The sequence below is a fragment of the Chamaea fasciata genome, unplaced genomic scaffold (assembly GCF_029207755.1).
Source record: "Chamaea fasciata isolate MVZ Bird 193981 ecotype frontalis unplaced genomic scaffold, bChaFas1.0.hap1 SCAF_4, whole genome shotgun sequence".
Classification (NCBI taxonomy): Eukaryota; Metazoa; Chordata; class Aves; order Passeriformes; family Sylviidae; genus Chamaea; species Chamaea fasciata.
In genome coordinates, this window is record NW_027094089.1 from 70750137 (window position 1) to 70769769 (window position 19633).

Below are 19633 nucleotides of genomic sequence, written 5' to 3' on the forward strand. Positions count from 1 at the left end.
GCAAGAGTCTAAGACGACTGTTGCTGCTGTGCAGACATCAAAACCTGCTGAGCTGCTGGTGCTGGCTGTAAGCCAGCCAAGCAGACCTCCATCGGCTCCAGGGGTTGGAGAGAAGCTTGTGTCTGAGCATGTCTCCTCGTCACACTCCGCTTTCCGTTTTCTGAACTTGACAAAGGCTGACCATTAACGTGAACTGTCGCCTTACAGACATTTGTGGTATGATTCAGCCTTCCACACCGACCACACAAAAACAAGGGAGTTGTCACCCTCCGTACTTTCTTTCCCTGTTTCTTGCTGGCCTGAGCAGTTCCCTGCTTTCACTGCCTGCCCTGTGGCCAGTTCCAGGCCGGCTGCAGAGTGGTAGCCACAGCAGCCACTTTACCACCTGTGATGGTTACCTTGGCACAGGCCTCTGCCATTTGCAGTACGGAAGGATTGCCTGGCAAGGCCTCAAAGATTTTCCTACAATCTGCATTACAGTTGCTTCTTGCAAAGTATTTGAGCAGAAGCGTCCTTGAAGCCAGATTGTCCACCTGCCTCTCCACAGAGGCAGTCAGCCTCCCTGCAAATCGCAGAAAGGGTTCCTCAGCCCCCTGGACAACAGTCACAAAAGAGTCCTGTGGGGAAGCCATTTCTATGGTCTCAACCAACAGTGCCATGTCCATTTTTTTTGCACTGATCAAGCACCAGGGGATCAAAGGCAACCTGCCTGCTAACATCAGCAAAACTGCCCATACCCAGCAGTTCATCCATCCCAATCACATGCCTGGGATCCCGCTGACCCAAGGCGGTATTCTGCACCACGACTCTGCGTGCCAACTGAGTCCATTTGGACGCAAAGATGTCGTATTCGACAGGTTGAAAAAGAACACAAGCCAAACACCTGATATCATAGGGTGGCAGTATATCAGCATCAAAAACTCGAAGCACCTGCATGACTTCAGTAGACCCCAGACCATATTTACCAACCTTATCACGGAGATCCATCAGGGCTTTCCATGATAAAGCTTGATGGGTGTTACCAATTGCGCCCCAAATCAGAGGGAACACCTGGGAAGGCATCCGCATCTGCTTCGTCCCGTCCCGTGGACTCCACAGGGACAAGAGCAGATGGCTGACTGGGAGGCACCTCGACCCCACCTAATATCGTGGTCCCTGCTGCACGAGCAGGGCTAGAAAATCCATTTCCGCCCTCCAGGGGGCGCTGTGCCAAGTCTCAGTCGCTCACCTCTGACTTCGGCTTTCACATCCCCCCAAAACCTCGTATGGTCTCTCAGAGGTACAGTCACCTGACACAGGGGTAAAGTCCACAAACCCGCTGAAGAGGATCCACCCCGGGACCTTTTGCCCCGGGGAGGCATCAGCCTCCTGGCAGCCGTGTCCCCACCTGTGCCAAAAGTGAACCCCGCAGGGCCGGCACTTGCCGCAGCCCCGGTGCCCGCAGGAGGCGACGACAGCAAGGCCGGAGCAGCCGCGGGTCCGGACAGGGTATGCAAACGTGATGCGGAACGGAGCGGGGCTGGCCCAGGGCGCCCCACCCCAGCACAGGGGGGGAATGGGGCGCAGGGAGGAGCGCGGCTTGCGGAGCTGTGGTACTGCCCCGCGCCACCGCCCGAGGCTCCGCCAGCGGCGGGACAGGCGGCACCCGCGGTGCGGCCGGCGCCGGAGGCGAAGAAACCGCGGGCAAGGTTGGAAGCAGCGCAGGGCCATTCGAGCCCAGCCCCGGCCCTGCGCCGCAAGCAGCGCCACTTGCCGCATCCAGCGGAGCCAGCGCAGGGAGGGGAGGGGCTGGCACCGCCCCAGCAGCGTCCTATCGGTGACGCAGAAACACACAGGGGGTGCTGCCCGCCGCCCGCGGGGCGGGACAGACTGCCCGCCCGTTGGGACGGGGTCCGGGAGCAAGTCAGTCAGAACTCCGCTCCCCGGGGCCGTGCAGGCGTACCTGCAAATGAGGAGACCTCAGGTGCTCGTGGGGCACCACTCAGAAGTAAAACCCCTAAACACCGAGCCAGCACCACATCAAAACAAAGAGTGGCACCTCCAGGCAAAGAAAACGACAGACTACTGGCCAAAGACTTTACATCTCGTCGCCGTGTCCTAACAGCACTCCACCAGCATGGCACCTCTGGACCTAGCCGTGGCGAATGTGTCCTTGGGGTTTCCTGTGAAGGAGGAAGGTCCACGTCCGCCGTGCGATAGAGCTGATCTCCTCCTTCTCTGCGTCCTCCCAGAGAGCAGTGGAGGTGTGCGAGCATCTCTCGAGCCCCCGCCCAGGCTGTTTTCAATAAAGGATGTTAAAAAAAGGAGCTGGTCTCCTGGGCCGTTTTTAGCAGTTTTGTGGATATTCCGACACCTGGACACCACTTACAGCTTGCGGCCTGCTTAATTAAATCTCCCTTCTTGTCGGGAAGGCTTGAAAGCACACAAAGACCCAACATCAACCGACGCTTTCCGGAGGAAATTTTCACACGTTTCATTTCCCAGCGAGGGAGCTGGCTTGAGGGGACGGACTACATTTCCCATGAGGTTTTGCGGGGCGCGGCAGAAATGCGTCACGCACGGCGGCGGCGGGAAGGCGCCCCCAGCATGGCGGCGGTGCGGGCGGCGGCGCGGCGGAGGCCGGGGCTCGGCCCCGCGGGGCTCAGGGCGTTCTGGGGCGGCCGCAGGTACCCGCAAGGCACAGGATGGGGGGTGGCTTCTGGTCTTCTCCGCATGCTGGACCTTCACCGGGCTGTAGCCCTCTGGAGGTGGGCTCGAGACCCCCTGAGCAAGTCCCTCAGGATTTGTCCAGGCGGAGTTTGAATGTCCTTAGGGGAGGAGAGTCCCCAGGTTCTCCGGGCAACCGGCGCCCACCGAGGTGCACTGCTGGCGGGCGGATGCAGTGGTGCAGGGTTGGGGCCCTTTGGAAGTGTTACTGCTTTTGTTAGGAGTGACAAAAGAGGGATTTCACGGGAATGAAAAATAGTTCCTCTGTAACATTTTTCATGAGATCACACATGGGTTGTTGACTACATTGTGGCATAAAAGAAGGTAATTTTTTTTTTACTTAAAACTAGTGATGAGGTTTTTTCTACGTGTGGGTACTGATTTTCTTCTGTAGTAGTGGTTATTTTCTGTTATGCTTTTTATTCACAGTAAATTAGAAAATGGAGCTGTAACAGTAATTAATCTCGTTAAAACGCTGTTTTCACTCAGACCAATGAAATAAGGTGGGTGGGTGATTGCTCTGCAGAGGCAGCCTGTGTGGGGAGCAGCACTTCGGGAAAGCCTGTGCACTTCTGGATAGCTCACCTGGTGAGTCCGTGGGATGTGTGCACTGTCCGGACTGAGTCTGGTTTCAAACACCACGATTACAAAAATGCTCTGATCCTGTCTTGAGTAGTCCAGAGGCTGAAACTGTTTCTGTTCCGGTGCCAGCAGGAAGGAGGAAAGAGAAGTGGAAGCAGACCGAGCAGTTCCTGAGAAGGAGGAGAGGAGTGAGCCCAGCCTGATCTGCCCCCTGCCACAAAGCCGGAGTTACCTCCCTCCCGAGGACCTGCAGAGCTGCCTCGAGTCCCATATCAGGGAGGTCTTTGGGCCCTCCCTTCCCGAGGACTGGCAGCAGACTCCTCTGCAGGAGAAGAGGCTGAAGCATCGCCTGCTGGCCCGGCTGGCAGCAGAGCTGGGACACGCTGTCCCCAACTCCCAACTGCACCGGATGCGCTGCGCCAGGGACCTGCTGGGTTTCTACTGCACCCCCGTGAAGGACGGGGCCAAGATTGATGAACTGGTGGCCACAGAGCTGCCCCCGAACCTGAAAATCATCTGGCAGCAGTGAGTCCCCTCACGGAGCATCCCCCTGCCTGGTTTGTGCTGCAGGGCAGCAGCAGAGCCCTCTCGCTGGGGTGAGATCTGTGAATTTCACTAATAAAGGTTTATTGAGCTGTGCTTGGGTTTGGCTGTGCCCGTTCTGCTCTTTTATTCCTGAAGACCAGTTCTTGCGAGGCACTGGTGCAGCGTGGGTACTGCCAGCTGCCCCCTGCCCTTTCCCTGCTGCCAGGCACTGACACGATCCAGTGGGGATCAACAAGGGGGCCATCTCCATGGTTCTGCTCTGCACCTCTGTGGTGGTTTTGGCTGGGGTAGAGTTAATTTTGTTCCCTGGGGCTTTTATGGGGCTGTGTTTTTGACCTGTGCTGAACTCAGGGCTGATAATACAGAGATGGTTTTGCAATTGCTGAGCAGGGTTTGCACAGAGCCAAGGCCTTTCCTGCTTCTCTTACTGCCACACTGGTGAGGGGACTGGATGTACAATGGGAGGGGACACAGCCAGGACAGGTGACCCAAGCTGACCCAGGGGATATTCCAGACCATATGGCATCAGTGTGTAAAATGGGGGAAGAAGGAAGAGGGGACATTTGGAGTGATGGCATTTGTCCTCCCAAGTCACTGTGATGTGCGATGGGACCCTGCTCTGCTGGAGGTGTTGAACACCAGCCCAGCCGTGGGAAGCAGGGTATTAATTCCTTATTTTGCTTTGCTTGTGTGTGCAACCTTTGCATCCCCTATTAAACTGTCCATATAGCAATGGACATATTTTTCCAGCTTTTACCCTTCTGATTCTCAGGACCATGGCAGTGTGTTCCCCACTGCTCACACTGGTTCACACAGATCTGCTTTCCTTCTGTTTCGCTGCTGTGAAAGCCAATGCCCATGTGGCCACTCCTGGGAAGTGCTTGGCAAGCATTGGAACACAGGTGTCAAGCCCTGGAATGCTTTTTCCAGGACTGATGAATGGCACTGCAGCTGTCTGCCTGGCTGGATTTCTTCGTACTGCTCCTGGTTGGCCCAGATCTGGCTGTCAAAACTACTGAAGGAGTTGCCAACAGGACTGGTGTGAGGATTAGTCTGGGTTACCTACGCTAGCCTTCAGGATGCTGTGATCTCTCCATTTCCCTTTCTCAAAAGGAAAAAACAAAATACGAAAATTTGTTCAGTTGTCCTGTTTCGTATCTTACCGTATGTCAACAAGAGCTCTCATGGAATGAAACACTCAACATAGTCAAAATTTATGTTTTCTTTCCAGAGTATGAAGCTTGGTGGGTTTTATAATACACAATTGAGTTTTACTTCTGCTTATATTTACTTACACTTAAAAGCATGAGAACACTGCATTATTGCAGTACAGTGTGGCCTAAGTAATCCATGAATTTGTGGAACATGCCACCTGACTTTACAACTTTACATCCCTGAGTTGTGGATCATATGGGATACATTCTCCTTAAGCATCCAGACAGTTTCTGTTTAAAGGAAAAAGTAACCATTTAATTATTTTTATTGGAGATCAGCTGTCTGCTTTTACCATTCAGCATTCACAAAATGTTGGCCTGTTACAGGCCAAGTCAGAAATTTTATATTAAAGTGCTGTCTTTGGTATGAAGTGGGGGGTTTTTTTGCTGGTGGTGGTGTTTTCTGTTGGTTTGTTTTGTTTTGTTTTTTGTTTCGCTGGTTGGTTTTGTTTTGGTTTTTTGGTTGGTACAGTCACACAAAGCAAAACAGGTGTTCCTGAAATTCTGAAGAAGTTAGGTATTCCACATAGCATTTTCTATTTCTAGAATACTGTCAGTAAGTCTGACTAATGATTTGATCTTCCTGGAGATTTCACACCCGTAGAAAAAGATAGATCCCTACAGAATAATTTATATCTATGCAACTGTGGATTCTTTGGGACGACTCCTGCTTCTGTTGGCAAATGGAATAGTGAAATATCAGGAACACAGAATTTACTAACTGGTTCCTCAGGTGGTCAGATTATAAAGGAAAGTAAAGGTAATAAATCCATAATGGAAAGCTGGACAAAGACACCAAGCCTCACATCTTCATTTCCTTGTCTCCTGAAACTGTGAGTTTCTCATCTTTCTTCCCCTGTTGACCAGGTGGCAAAATCTGTTCCAGAATCAGTGATGGGATCTTTTCAGTTCACGGGTCTAGAATCAGAGCAAGGCAGGAAAGCCACAGGTTCTTAAAAAAGTCAAACAAAGATTAAAGGGTAGGAAAAAATGGTCTTCATTTGCCACTAGATGTGCCTGGGAAAGGTGAATGCTTCTTTTGTGTCAGCTCAATGAGGAATTGGGCCAAAATTAAAGTACTCTGGAGGATGCAGTTCGGCCTATTTCCTGTTGTGTGTCCATGAAATGGACTCATCTGAGGGTACTGACCATGCCATTAGCAGGCAGATAAAAACAAAGACAGATAAAATTAACTTTGCCTGTAATCTGTAACAGTTATAGAGTCTCTAAGATCTACAAACCATAAAGAATGGAAATTTAGTAACCAAGTATATAGTCTACATGGGATGTAAGACTCAGAGATCACAGAAAACAAATATGGATCTTTGTTCACAATATGTGCACCAGATGTGGCTGTCTTCTGCTCCTTAGATTGTTTTGGTTTTTTTTTTTCCTTTTTTTTTTCAAGCTAGCTGACCAGACAGCTGAATCCAGATGGCTGGCTGAGAGAAATGAAAATTATCTTCTTATTTTCATACCTACAGTAGACCATGGGGGAAAACAAGAAAAAAAATGGGAGAGAAAGTAGGCCAGATGAGGTTCTAGTATGTTAATGTGAAGGAAACTGCAACAAGTGTTGACATGTTGGCATTCGGAACTTGCTTTTACAGGGGTCTAAGTGGTGGAACATGAATGTTCTTCACTTTCTCCTAGTGGAATATTTGTTATGAAGTGTAAATGAAGACCAAAGAGTTTTTCTCTACATTTGTGAGAAAACAAAAGTTCTTGGTTTAGAATATTTTTAAAAGTTTAATAAGGGGAAGGAACAATGTCCAGTGCTGGGGTGTTCCTGGCTATCAGCCAAAGAACACACCAGTAAATTATGTTATCTATATACTGCTGCTTTACTGAGGTACATATATATTCACAAGTTTCATGCATTATTCAAACATTCTTGGGAGCTTTTGATGTTGCAGGAACTCTTTCTTGTTTTGGTTTTACACTCTGACTTATCTGCACGGCATCCTACCGATCAGATTAATATATTTTATTCCTTCTTGTGGTTTCATCCTGTTGTTTCACACTTCCCTGGTAAGAGGAGTTAACAAGTTCTTCTCTAATTCTCCTCGGGTGCTCTGGTTTGTGTCACTGTTATCACTTGGAGAGGTCAGTCAGCAGATGTGGGAAAACAGCATGATTGCTTTACACCGTTCTCTTAGTTACATAGAAGCATTTTAACATTTCATGTTTTGCTAAGGCCTGCAATATAATCAGAACGCTATTTCTGTAAGCTATACAGTGTGTACATAGATATATTCATCACACTGCTATTTCCATGGGCCATGCGGGCTATTTCTATGTATACTTTTAAGTACAATAGATTATATTATATTAACAAGCAGCTAAAATAAGTTATAAATTGGGTCATATTTGAATACTTACGATCAATAACAACATGCAAAAGCTAATACATAAAAGCGGAAGCCAATAGTCTAGGGTCATTTGTAACAATGAGCTTGCCAAAACGTCTGGATCTGAGTTTAAATGGGTTGGCAACACCGGGTCATCCTTCGGAGAAGGGAGCTCTTCCCCAGCCGGGCCCCGGTGTTCCCTCGCATTCCTCTCTGTCCCACCGCGTCACGTGACGAGCGGCAAGGACTCCTCAGGGGAACGGGTCCAGGCAGCTGCACGGGCGCCCCAAACGACTCCCCCGCGGCAGGGAGGGGTGGAAGGGGGTCCCGCCGAGCTCCGACCAGAGTTTTGCTGCGTTTCGGGTCCGGTTTCCGGCTCGGTGACGGGCAGAGCGCAGCGGGACCCGGCGGAGCGCAGCAGCGCACGCAGCTGCCAGGACCTAGCCGGGGCGCTGCTGCGCATGTGCAGCCTGTTCTCATCCTCCGCGTTCTTCTCCTCATCCTTTTTCTGAACTTCTTCCTCCTTTTCCTCTTTCTCCCGTTCCCGCTCCTCTGCCACCGCGGCCATGGGGAAGCTGAACGTGGTGATGCTGCGGTACCTGTCCCGGGAGCACTTCAGGGTGCTAACCGCGGTGAGCCGGCCATGGGCAGCGGAGCGGGGCCGGGCCGGGCCGGGCGGTGTCGCAGCCGGCGGCGGGAGGGACCCGCCTGGGGCTCCGTGCTGGCCTCTTCTGGGGAGGGACTGGGTCGGGCCCGTATTTCCTTCGGCCGCCCGGCTGGGGGGAATCGGGAGGGGCAAGGAGTTCTTGGGGATGTCGGGGGTTCTCTGGGGATGCCAAGGAGAGTCCCTGGGGATGCCCGGGTGGTCGCAGGCCCATCGGGGTGAGGCAGCATCCCCCCGCGTCTCTGCGCTCTCTGCTTCCCTTGACTGGGACTGCAATCTAATTAGCCGCTCTCGTCGTGCCTGGCACGGAAGGTTCCCGGGGTGGGTTGTACATGAGCTGCCAAGGAGCAGTGAAGCAAATGGAAAGGCTCGTTAAGTCTTAAAAGGTAGAAGGTGAAGTCTTAAAGTCTGTAATCTTTAAAAATTGCCTGTTTGAAAGGGGGTTTTACTCTTGAGCAGGATCTGATATTTCGTTGTTGAACACAGCGCTGACAAATCTGTTTTTAATTACTCTTTTAGGTGGAAATGGGCATGAAAAACCATGAAATAGTTCCTGCTAGCTTAATTGCTTCCATTGCCAGCCTTAAACACGGTGGCTGTAATAAAATTTTGAGAGAGTTGGCGAAGCACAAACTTCTGGCTTATGAACGAACTAAAAGTGAGTTTGAATTTTGTCTTGTTAGTATCTCCCTTTCTTATCCTGTCCCCCGTGCCTCACAGTGGTACCTGCCCTACAGATTGGGATGTAGGAGTGCCCAGAGTGTTTGCTTTGCTTTTTCTTGGATTCCGCCTAGAAATGTGGGTTTGTGCAGCACCAGAGGCTGTGTCTGCTTGTACTTTTAGAAGTGACAGGCTGAAAAAAAATAAACAGATAAATTTCTTTTTTTCTCAGAGTGAGGTAAAAAAGAACCATCACTTGAAGCAATGTTCACTTGAAGCAAGTAGGAATCAACCCAAATGAGTGATATCCCCACAGTTCCAAAACAGAGTGCACAATCCTTGGACGTTTCACTGCCTCAGGAACAGCTGCTAAAGCAGTGTTTATTATCTGCTGTATGACAAAGTTGTGCAGGCCTTTCGCCCTTCCCTTCAGCCTTTTAGTTGGATCTGGCCCTACAAAAAGAGTGGAGATGTCTGTGGGAAAAACCTCTCCCTTTTGTCCCAGTTCTTCAGAGGACTGAGGATTGTTCCAATCCAAACATCTTCACCATTCAGTCAAATTGGGCTGGTAAGAGCCAGGGGGTGAAATATTACTTGGGTGTTATGTACCTTAAGAAACAAGAAACAAGGCTAAATTGAGATTTATTTTAAATGTGATGTATTCATAATAAGGAGTGAAATGTATTTTATTTTTACCCAGCTGTCCAGGGTTATCGGTTAACTAATGCAGGATATGATTATCTGGCTCTGAAAACTCTCTCTTCCCGACAAGTCGTCAGTTCTGTGGGAAACCAGATGGGTGTTGGCAAAGAATCAGGTAAACTAAAATAACATTTTTAATAATTTTTAAAATCAAACACATCTGTAATATTGCAAATATTTTGCTAGAAACTAAGGTAGCTCTCCTCTGGATAGGCAGATCAGTTAATCTGTCAAACACCAAGATGTATTTAAACATAGCATGTTCAAATTCTCTGTGAGGCTTCTGGCTTCCTTTGAGTATGTTTTCACAACAGTGTAATTGCATTTTGCCCATTTTGTCTGTTTCTTTGTTTTTAAAAAGGTACATTGCAGACAGGTGCTACTTGTGTTGTGCTTTGTGAGGAGTTTCAAACCATTTAACAAAAAGATAATTTCAGGTTTTTCATCCCACTTAAAAATAAGGTAGTAAAGTAAAATAGGCTCAAAACTATCAGAACACTACCTTGGTTCCTTTTTTGTTCATGTCGTTTGACACAGAATGTGGCTTTTGTAACTGGAGAAGGGGATTATTTGGGACAAGTGCTAGAAATTAAGTTCAGGGCATTTGTTAACACTTTAAGAGTCTGATCCCTTGAGTTGTCTGTCCATTCATCAGGAAGGAGAAGCTCTTCCAGGGTGTGGTTAAGAACACCAGAGCACTGAAAGATGCATCAGATCCTATCATCATTTCTTCTGTTGGAGTGCCATGAACTCTTTAACAGTAATTTCTTGATGTTCAAACCTCTGTAATTAGCTGCTTCTGCTAAAACTTGGGGGTCAGAAAGGGTGAGGAGCGAGCTGACAAACTTTCACTGCACTTTTTCAGCTGGCTTGTTAGACATCATTCATTTCTTAGATTTGTGCTGTTACTATTTTCTAGATATTTACGTTGTTGCCAACGAAGAGGAGCAACAGTTTGCGCTGAAATTGCACCGGCTGGGGAGAACCTCCTTCCGAAACCTGAAAAACAAACGTGACTACCACAAGCACAGGCACAAAATGTCCTGGCTGTACTTGTCCCGGATAGCAGCAATGAAGGAGTTTGCCTACATGAAGGTAGGTGGCCACTTACACAGTGCCAGCAAAGGTGGGACAGGCTGGAAGATGCCTCTCAGGCTGTCTTTTGATCAGGTTGTATTTGCAGTACTGGTAGGATTTGTGCTTGATTTTTTCTCTGTCCTAGTGGACTTAAAGTATACATTTCAGAATGTTTCAACGCAACATGCTTTGTACACTTCCCAGTGCCAAAATTAAGCTTTGCCACTGAAATCACATGGAACAGATTCAGGTATCATGGGAAAATTTCAAATTAAGGATGTTATTTATGGACCAATAGTCTATATATCACCAGTTCCGCAGTTTTTCCTTCAAAAGTTATTGCATAAACTAGGAAGCAGCTGTCATTTCTTAAAATTAATCTATTTTTTATTCTACCAAGCTTTCACTTGTTGCTGTGCTATTGAGAGAAATCTTTCAGATAAAAGCTGGTGTTTTGATCTAGAACGGCACACTTAGTTCTGCACTGTGAGAAAAGATTTCATTCTCAAGCACATCCTGCCATCCTTGAATTCTGTGGTTTTTTTACCTGCTTTAAAAAACCACAGATAGTGATCAAAGACGATAGCTGAATACTAATTATTAATAAAAACCTAGTTTTCCTTTCTCTTTTTGTGTTATTCAGTAGTAATATATACATGAAACACGGTTTTCTTGTTCTTGGAAAAAAGAACCATGATGGATTGTCTCAGTGGCCTCCACAGAGTGAGAAAGAACTAGCACCATAATTTAGAACCTCTCTATTGGTCCAGGTGGTTCAACTGGTAAAGTCTTATGTGGCCAGAATTTGTAGGAATGTAATTGTGGGGGTCAGTTTTCCTGAGCAGAAGGTTGGGGGAGGTTTAATTGAGTGCTGAAAAGCAGTATTAGCTGAACTGAGTGCTGAAAAGTGGTAACACTTAAGTAACAAAAACTGTATTTATGTTGCTTTAGCTTATGACTCTTAGGAAAGACTTGTAACAACAGAATGAGTAAAAAGATAATGAACCCATAGAAAAGTTGAGTGGATCCAGTGAATCTGTGCTAGAAAAGGCAAACAGGACAGCTTCAAAATATTATGACCTACCTTTGGTTAATCTTAAGTGTGGTATAATGCTGATTATTACTGTTTAAGAATGAACTTCTTGTGTTTACAGCAACTGAGCATAGATTGACTAATCATGCAGGAGTGTATTGGCAGCAGCCTAGTGTGGAATTCTTTTCTAATGCCAAACACCCCATTTCCAGTTACCTGCTACTGATTCCATGGGCTAATGTACCGGATAAGGTTGTGTCATTTCTCCAGTCTGTTGTGATTTTCTTCCAGATGCATGATAATTAAACTGAAGGCAGTGTACTCAGTGTCTAAACATCAGCATTTTATTGTCTTTGCAGTGAAAGTTCCAGTGGCTGTGAGGCTGTTTTCCTTCTTAAGCATGTGATTTGGGCAGTATATGCTGCTGTCACAGTGATGTGTACTGCTTATCTTAGGTGTGTGTTTGTCCATATATGTAATGTTTCCTTAACTATTTGATTTTAATTTTTCAATGTGTTGTCTCTTTCCAGGTTTTGCATGACAGAGAATTTCCTGTTCCAAAGCCCATAGACTACAACAGGCATGCGGTTGTTATGGAGCTTGTTGATGGATATCCTTTGTAAGCAGTGAAACTGGAATTCTTTGTGTTACAGAGACCTTGACAACCTTAGGAAAAATAATGGGGTTAGGGTTTTTCCTTGTCTTCTACACAGAAATTGCATATTCTGTATGTGACTTCATATATAGCGTATTAATAGCCCTCATATTCTGAGCTCCAGTTTGTGATCTGTGCTCTGTTAATTCAGGCGAGTTTGTTACTGCATTGTTTATATAGACTGCCACATACAGTGCAGTTTTGCACCTTTGAGAAAGATAATTTTGCTTGAGTTTTCCAACCTCTAGAAAATTAAATATTATTGAGGTTTGTAGGTGAAGGGTTGGTTTGGTTTTGAATGCAAAAGACCTGTCTCTTTCGTACAATAACCAGGTCTAACCCAGGGACCTTAAGTGTCTAGTTACAGAACAAACCAGTACATTGTCTTGTATAGGATTCAAGATCTTAAGTTTAATCAAAAGGGAATTAATTCCAAAATAAAACAGTTGAAGAATACATTGTAGTCTGTCTTCCCACCCTCATTTGTTAAATAATTCCACATCCAGCATGTAAACAGAACACTTCAAGTTCCTTGTGGCAGCCTGCAGGGGAAGTTTACTTTTTCTTCTTTTCCTAACATAATCTAGAAAATCTGATTTTGTAAAAGAAAATGCCAGGGGCCATTTGAATTTCAATGTGAGGAGATTTAGCTCTTACTGACATGATAAGAATACCTAAAACAGAAGCAACATAGAAGTTTGCTGGTCCATTATTTACGTAATGCATTATGACAGCAGTGCTCAATGGGAGACAATGAGTGTGAATTTAGATATGGTTTAGCCTGGTCATAGGGAGGTATTTTCTCCTCTTGAGGACTGAGAGGCAGTGGCACAGGGTGCTTGGGAGGATTTCACTGTCTCTCTCCATTCCTGGAGGTTTTCTGTCCCAACTAGACAGAGGCCTGAGCACTCCGGTCTGGTCTCAGATTTGACTCAGCTTTCAGCCGGATGCTGGACTAGAGACCTGAGGACCCTTTTAATTTGAATTACTCTGGCATTCTGTCAGATGTATTTCGCATACTTTATCTGTATTTTTAAATTAAGGCTTTCAAGGTTCAGAATATTGTATTTTGCTTAACTTTTCAGGTGCCAGGTACGCCAAATGGAAGATCCTGCTGCTGTCTACAGTGAATTAATGGACCTGATTGTAAAACTTGCCAATCACGGTCTGATCCATGGGGATTTCAATGAGTTTAATCTCATCTTGGATAATAACGACCATGCCACTTTGATTGATTTCCCTCAGATGATTTCAACATCACATGCAAATGCTGAATGGTAGGTTTAGATCTAAAGGTATTTTCCAGGTGAATCTGACAAATGCTGATGACAGCAAACAGTCAACCATGACTTGTTTCCGTAAGTCTTTTCCTGAATCTTTTTCTGCCATTGTTGTGGTGCAGCACAAGTAATGTTCCAAATGAAGAATGAGTGCAAATATCTCTGCAGAATAAATCTGTGATTAATTGCTTCTCAGAGATAATAATACTGTTTGGTTAAGAAACACTCAGAAATTTACTTTATCCAGTTTCTCTTCATCACACCTTTTGGCTTGAGATTACTAATAGAAATAATTTTCAAATAAATTTACATGTAGGGTAAATGCTTCTCGTGCGTTAGACTTCTAAATGCTTTTTCTTGCAGTAGACTTCACTGATTTTTTTGTTTATACAATTCTGTATTTTTTACAGGTATTTCAACAGAGATGTTAACTGTATTAAGGAGTTCTTCAAGAAACGCTTCAGCTATGAGAGTGAGCTCTTTCCAACCTTCAAAGACGTCAGGTAGAAATGATCAGATGAATTTGAGTTCTATTTATGGCACTAGCGTTGGTTTTCTGAGAAAAAGTGGATTCCTGTGAGAGACACCTGTGGGAGAAATAAAAAAATAGGCCCAACTATGCTATTTTAAGTTATATTTTTCTCATTTCTATTGTGTTTTCTTTGAAGTTACTATAAGTAGTTTTCAAGTGTGCTTTAGAATCCTCTGCTGCCTTCTTTGTCTTCTTGCACCAAAGGAAGAGAGGTCAGCCTGAAAGCTTGGTCCAAATGGTGAATGTCCAGGAAATTTCAACAGTGATGCAGAATCAGCCTGTTTGACAGTTCTAATATATTGAGGATTAATTTGGGTTTCCATTTTAAAGCTATTTTTAAAATGCTTCTAAATAGGGTGAATGCCTCCTCAGGCATTATTACATTTAAACTTTTCTTCCTAAAGTGTTTTACTACCTCTAAAAAGTAAAGTAATTTTTCACTCATTTTAAGACTGAAACTATTGCAATGAAAACAGTTCTATTTCATCCTAAGCGCTTTTCCTGAGGAGTTCCACTCTTCAATCAGCATTTGTATGTCACACCCTTTATTATTCTGTTTGCTTAAGCATGATTTCAACTTAAACCCAAATGTTGCTCCTGCTAAAGTAAAACAATTTCCTTTTTAAAAAACACCATAAATGCAGGTTATGGAGATGGAATCATCTTCTGGAGGAGTTTTGTTTTTTTGGATTACATTCTAAGTTAGTATTTCACCTGAAGCTCAGCACCATCATGTCTTTTGTGTGTTTCAACAGAGTGTATCTTTTTTGTTAATAGTGTGGGTAATTTTAGTCTAGTTTGGTTAGCATTTTAAACCCAAAATGTAATATATTAGTAACTTGGCTTATTAAATTTAGCATATTAAAAGAAAACATTCCTCTTTCACAGGAGAGAGTGTTCTCTTGATAAAGAGATCGCTGCCAGTGGCTATGCAAAGGAGGTGCAGGAAGATGATGAACTCCTTTACCCCGCAGGTTCTGATGAGGATAATGATACAGAGGTGTTAGAACTTGTAGAGGATGCTGAGAAAGAGCTCAGCTTCTTCAACAAAAATGAAAACAGCAAAGACTTCACGTGTGAAGTGGGTGATTTCTCTGAAAGCAGAGCCTCTGACAGTGCCGTGAGCAGCAGTGAGGAAGAGGCTGATGCAGCTGAAAATACACAAAGACTGAGAATGGCAGAGTTGAGTTCAGCCTTGGAAAAAGCTGAAGGGCCAGCTGTGCCTTGGAAGTCCAATGAAGATGCAGAGAGTTCTGCAGTTACTTCTTTTAAGGGCAAAAGATTACCTGAAAATGCCGCTGAGCTGGAAGGTCAGACAGGTCAAGGAGGGTGCTGTGAGGGTAAGGAGAACGAAGACGAGTGCCTTGAGCTGGTCAACTCATCAGCTTTAAATGAGGAATTCAGTCATTACAGGTAAAGATTCACATTTTCTGTCTAGGAGTGTGATCCTTCCTTTGCCCCTGAAAATGTAAATATGACAAGTAGCTCAAGAAGAACTGCTCTTCAGCTGCCCTTGTTTAAACTGAAGACTAAAAATCCAATTTATTTTGAAAATATAGCAGTAAATACCCTTCCTGTAGGTGCTGTGGTTGTCCAGCTCTGTTGTAGTATCTAATGAGAAAACAGGTCTTGCACTTCAAAGACCAGCCTATTTTCAGTGGTGGATTTTTTCCTCTTTTTCTTCATTTCAGCTAATATTGGTAATGAAGTAGTTCCTGGTATGTTAAAATACTACTTCTAAATAACATTCATGAGTAAGTTTATAATTCAGATACTGTGTGCCAAAGCCAAATGTTTGCTGCTCACTCAGCTGAAGTTATCAAGAACAAGCTCCTTGGAGTGTTTTATTCAAATGTGTTGTACTGTATGTTGTTCTGGCTTCTAATTCCTTTCCTGACATACTTAGAAATTCCTGCTTGCCTTCAGACTAACCCCTTGTGTGTAAATTCTGTTTCTTGAGTGTGCCAGCCCACCATGTATGTGGATACAGAGATCATACTCTTTCTCATTTGCTTTTGCTTTTCAGTTAAATATTGTCAAAATGTTGTGCAGGATCTGAAGTGTTTTACTGCCCTGAGGTTTCTCTTCTTCTGCTTGATGTTTACATGGCTGTTGTGCAACAAATTCTTCCTTTCACAAAGTGCCTGTCTTGAACAACCAGTGTTAATGTTTAAAACTTTCATGTTCTGTCACAAGTTTTCAAGTTGTAGCCCAGAAAGTGAAGACTCAAACAGGGTGCTCATAAAGGCAAAGGTGTGTTTATTTTGCTAGTGGAATAATACATTCATTTGTGTGTTTCAGTAATGAAGAGTGTATTGTTCCCCTTGCTGGGCACAGAACAAGGACAAAGAGCATCACATCGGTCAGAAGTGTTGGGAGCTGTTCAACCATTCCTCCGGTAAATATTATCTTGTTATGCTGTCATCGAGTTTACTCTCAGACCACCTTAAACTGCTCATGGCTGTTAGCACCTGTTTTTGAAATTGTTCTCTGGCATTAATCATCTTTAAAAACAGGCACCATCTATCTCTCCAGTGTGTTTCTCCAGTCCCACAGAAAAATAGGACTGATACTGCTGTAGTTGTTTAGAGGGAGTGATTTCCAGCACTCTTCCTTCATATTTTGCTTTTTGGTCTCTGACTGAAGCTCCATATCAACACTAACAACTCTCATTGACCCAATAACTAATTTATATTAATATATGTTAATGCACTAACAGCATGAGTTCCTCCGTTTCTGTTGGTAGCCACAATTGATATTTTTTTTTATTTTGAATGTGGATACTTGAGTCTAGATTTAATATTGCCTTTCTCACCTCTCTTCTTAGAGATTTCTTCACATTCTTTTCCAAAAGATTTCTGTGAACTCACCTTCAACAGTGATCTCTTGGGCAATTTGAATTTGACCTTCTGAATTACATAAATCAGGACATTTTCAGCAGAATTTAATGTCCTTTCTTCAACCCCAGAGTAGGCAGTAGGTGATATGTCTACTTGACATCAGGAGTTTCAGAACACATGTAGGTTGTGATGATGGAAAGACTAATAAGTCTTTCCACCAAGTGCTGCAGTTCAGCAATAGAATTTGGTGAATTTACATTAGATAACACGTCATAGTGGTATCTGCCTTGCAGAATTTATTCTAGCAGGTTTCCAGCAAGATATGATTCCACCATGATGAAATAAATTAAAATAATTTGATTTCTCTTTTTCTTCCAAGAAAAAAAATATGCAGGTGTGCACTTGGCATCAGTGTGGCAACTTGAGCTGGGACCAGGCCACAATCTACAAAATCATTACTTCGTTTTGGTTGTGGGCAGACATTGCTATCACAATGGAGAGCAGAGCTCAGAATGAGCCACAGGTGCAAATAACATTGATGAAATTTCATAGAACTACTCCAGTTTGATGGAATGGGAAAACTAGAGGAGGAATTGTAAATCACTAATTCCCCATCTCCCTTAGCCACACTTGTATTACAGAGTTGTTGTTTTCCATTAGAATCAGTCATTTTTTTTGTAATCTAAACTTCAGAATAACCAGGGTGCTAAAAAAACCACCCCAAAACAAATAATACTGCTGGACATGGAATGTTCTGCAATATTACCAGTATTTACATTTTTGTGTAAGGCCTATGTTCTGCACTGAGAGATGTGGGTCCTTTAGCATCTTAGTAAGGAACACACTTGAAGCTAAATTTTAAAATTAAAAAATATTTAAAATGCTATTTATTTTAACAAAGACTATCAGAAGACAAAAGCAGAGAGAACCCCAAAACCCTTTAGATGCTGAGTCCTGAGGGTGTAGCACACACACAAAACACTCCATGCAGACCTTGTCCATAGCAGAGAATCTCCTTTTTCAGTCAGCTGAACTGTTCTATGATTTTCGTACAAGGAAACAACCCTGTTCATTTCTACAGTCATGGTGAACATCATGAATCATGAATGCTCATGTGGGTCCTGAAAAATTTCTGTTGTCATATCATGCTCTACTGCTAAATGATTTAAAGAAGTTTTGATGACAAATTAAATGTTTGTTTGTAGGAGCTTGTGAAACAGAAGATAAAGCGTCAACTGACCAAGCAGCAAAAGTCTGCTCTGAAGCAACGGCTGCAAAAAGGGGAGGCAAATATTTACACCAAACAACGTCGAGAAAATATGCACAACATTAAGTCAAGCTTGGATGCAGCCAATTTCTGGGGATAATTTATTAAAGCTCCCGTGGAATATGAGGAATGTATACAGCTGAAAAGATCATGCTAATTTACCAATAATCCTTGTATGTAAAGGAGCAATCTCTGCTATGCAAATCAGATATTTTTCTGGGAGTTAATAAACCTCATTCTCATTCCTGTGACTTTGACTGGGAGGTTGTGTTTCGTGTTCCTAGTCAAAACTGTTGACTGTAATTTACATTATACAAGTAGTATTAATTAAGATTATGACAGGAATTTCCAGCAGTGTTTTGTCATAACTGAATTGTGGTGTGTTTCTGGTGCAGAGGCACAAAAAGGCTTTTTCTTTTCCTCAGCTTTTGTCTGTGTATTTAATCGTTGGGGAGGCTGTGAGAGTTAGAGCCTGGCCTGTTATCTGCTGTTCTGCTCTCACCCTGAACCTTACACTCGTTTTTGTTTTTCCCCTTAAAGCCTTCAAACTTTGAGCTACTTAAGTGTACCGAGTTAGTGGGATACTTTTAAAACTGGCATTGCTAATGATGACACGTGCAGAGGAAATAATGAAGGCGAAGGGGCTCCAAAGCAGAAGGCAAACACTGGTAGCTCCTAGTGTTTAACTCCCAGCTCCTCAGCTCTGAGCACTCCAGCTTCAACCAAGAGGCCAAGGAGCTGCATTTGGGAGTGTCACCCTTGGTGGCATTTGATGCTGCAGAGCACCCAGGGTCTAGAGGCCACCCTAGATATAGATGCACAGTTATAGATGCAGTTGTAGATGCACAGTTGTAGATGCACAGTTATTTGCATAAATGTGAAATGGAAATAGTTTTTGCTAAGTTAGTCAGATGTGACATTATTGTCTTTTAACTTTTCTTTGAAAGCTCGGGGACTTAGTCAGGTGTAACAACTTAGTTTCACTGGGTGAAATAATAATTTAGTGCAGGATGTGACTTACCTGCCGGAGCTCAGGAGAAATCATTAAAATATTTATTGGCACAAGTACACTTTTGAGGAGCTGTTCTACAAAACAATACTGAGGCACAAAAAACCTTATTGTCATTTTATTCTGAAGGTATAAGTAGCTTACAGTAGATGTAAAAAGTTAATCATAAAATAATGGTAAAATACAACTGACAAAGATCTGTAAAAGTATCAGTATTCAACAGTCATTTAGAAATCTTTCGGTATTGTGCTTGTGAGTGTTCATCCTTCATACGTCACTGTCATTTGCACAAAGTGCTACCTCAACATGATTCCATTAATATTTCTGTTTTAATCGTCAGTACTGGCAGAGGTGACCACCAGGAGTTTAGTCTCTTTTGTGTATCCATTCTGATTAGTTTTGGAGGTGTTTGATTGATGGTTTGTTGGGGTTTTTTTTTAAATATTCAGTGTCTTCACGTGACCTGGATAGTACTCCATAGGCAGGAAACCCCGAAACGTTAAAAAAACCTTAGA

The 19633-nt window shown here is 44.1% G+C and overlaps 2 protein-coding genes across 4 annotated transcripts; both read left to right on the forward strand.

Moving 5' to 3' along the window:
• The first annotated feature begins 1827 nt into the window (after window positions 1-1827).
• On the forward strand, window positions 1828-3927 carry LOC136288569 (large ribosomal subunit protein mL50-like). Of its 3 annotated transcripts, none has more exons than XM_066181920.1 (2): window positions 1828-2666; window positions 3421-3927. In XM_066181920.1, exons 1-2 carry the CDS (start codon window positions 2548-2550, stop codon window positions 3815-3817), a joined length of 516 nt encoding a protein of 171 aa, XP_066038017.1. In that variant the 5' UTR covers window positions 1828-2547; the 3' UTR covers window positions 3818-3927. The 3 variants fall into 3 exon arrangements, with proteins under 3 accessions (XP_066038017.1, XP_066038016.1, XP_066038018.1); XM_066181919.1 differs by having other exon boundaries at window positions 1832-2666; window positions 3418-3927; XM_066181921.1 differs by lacking the exon at window positions 1828-2666 and adding an exon at window positions 2680-2747.
• Window positions 3928-7868: 3941 nt separating this feature from the next.
• Window positions 7869-18360, forward strand: RIOK2 (RIO kinase 2). The gene is made up of 10 exons (XM_066181922.1): window positions 7869-8031; window positions 8583-8721; window positions 9424-9540; window positions 10345-10520; window positions 12066-12154; window positions 13276-13467; window positions 13881-13973; window positions 14891-15415; window positions 16304-16400; window positions 18048-18360. The coding sequence occupies exons 1-10, from the start codon at window positions 7966-7968 to the stop codon at window positions 18207-18209; spliced, it is 1656 nt and encodes a 551-aa protein (XP_066038019.1). The 5' UTR covers window positions 7869-7965; the 3' UTR covers window positions 18210-18360.
• Window positions 18361-19633: the final 1273 nt, after the last annotated feature.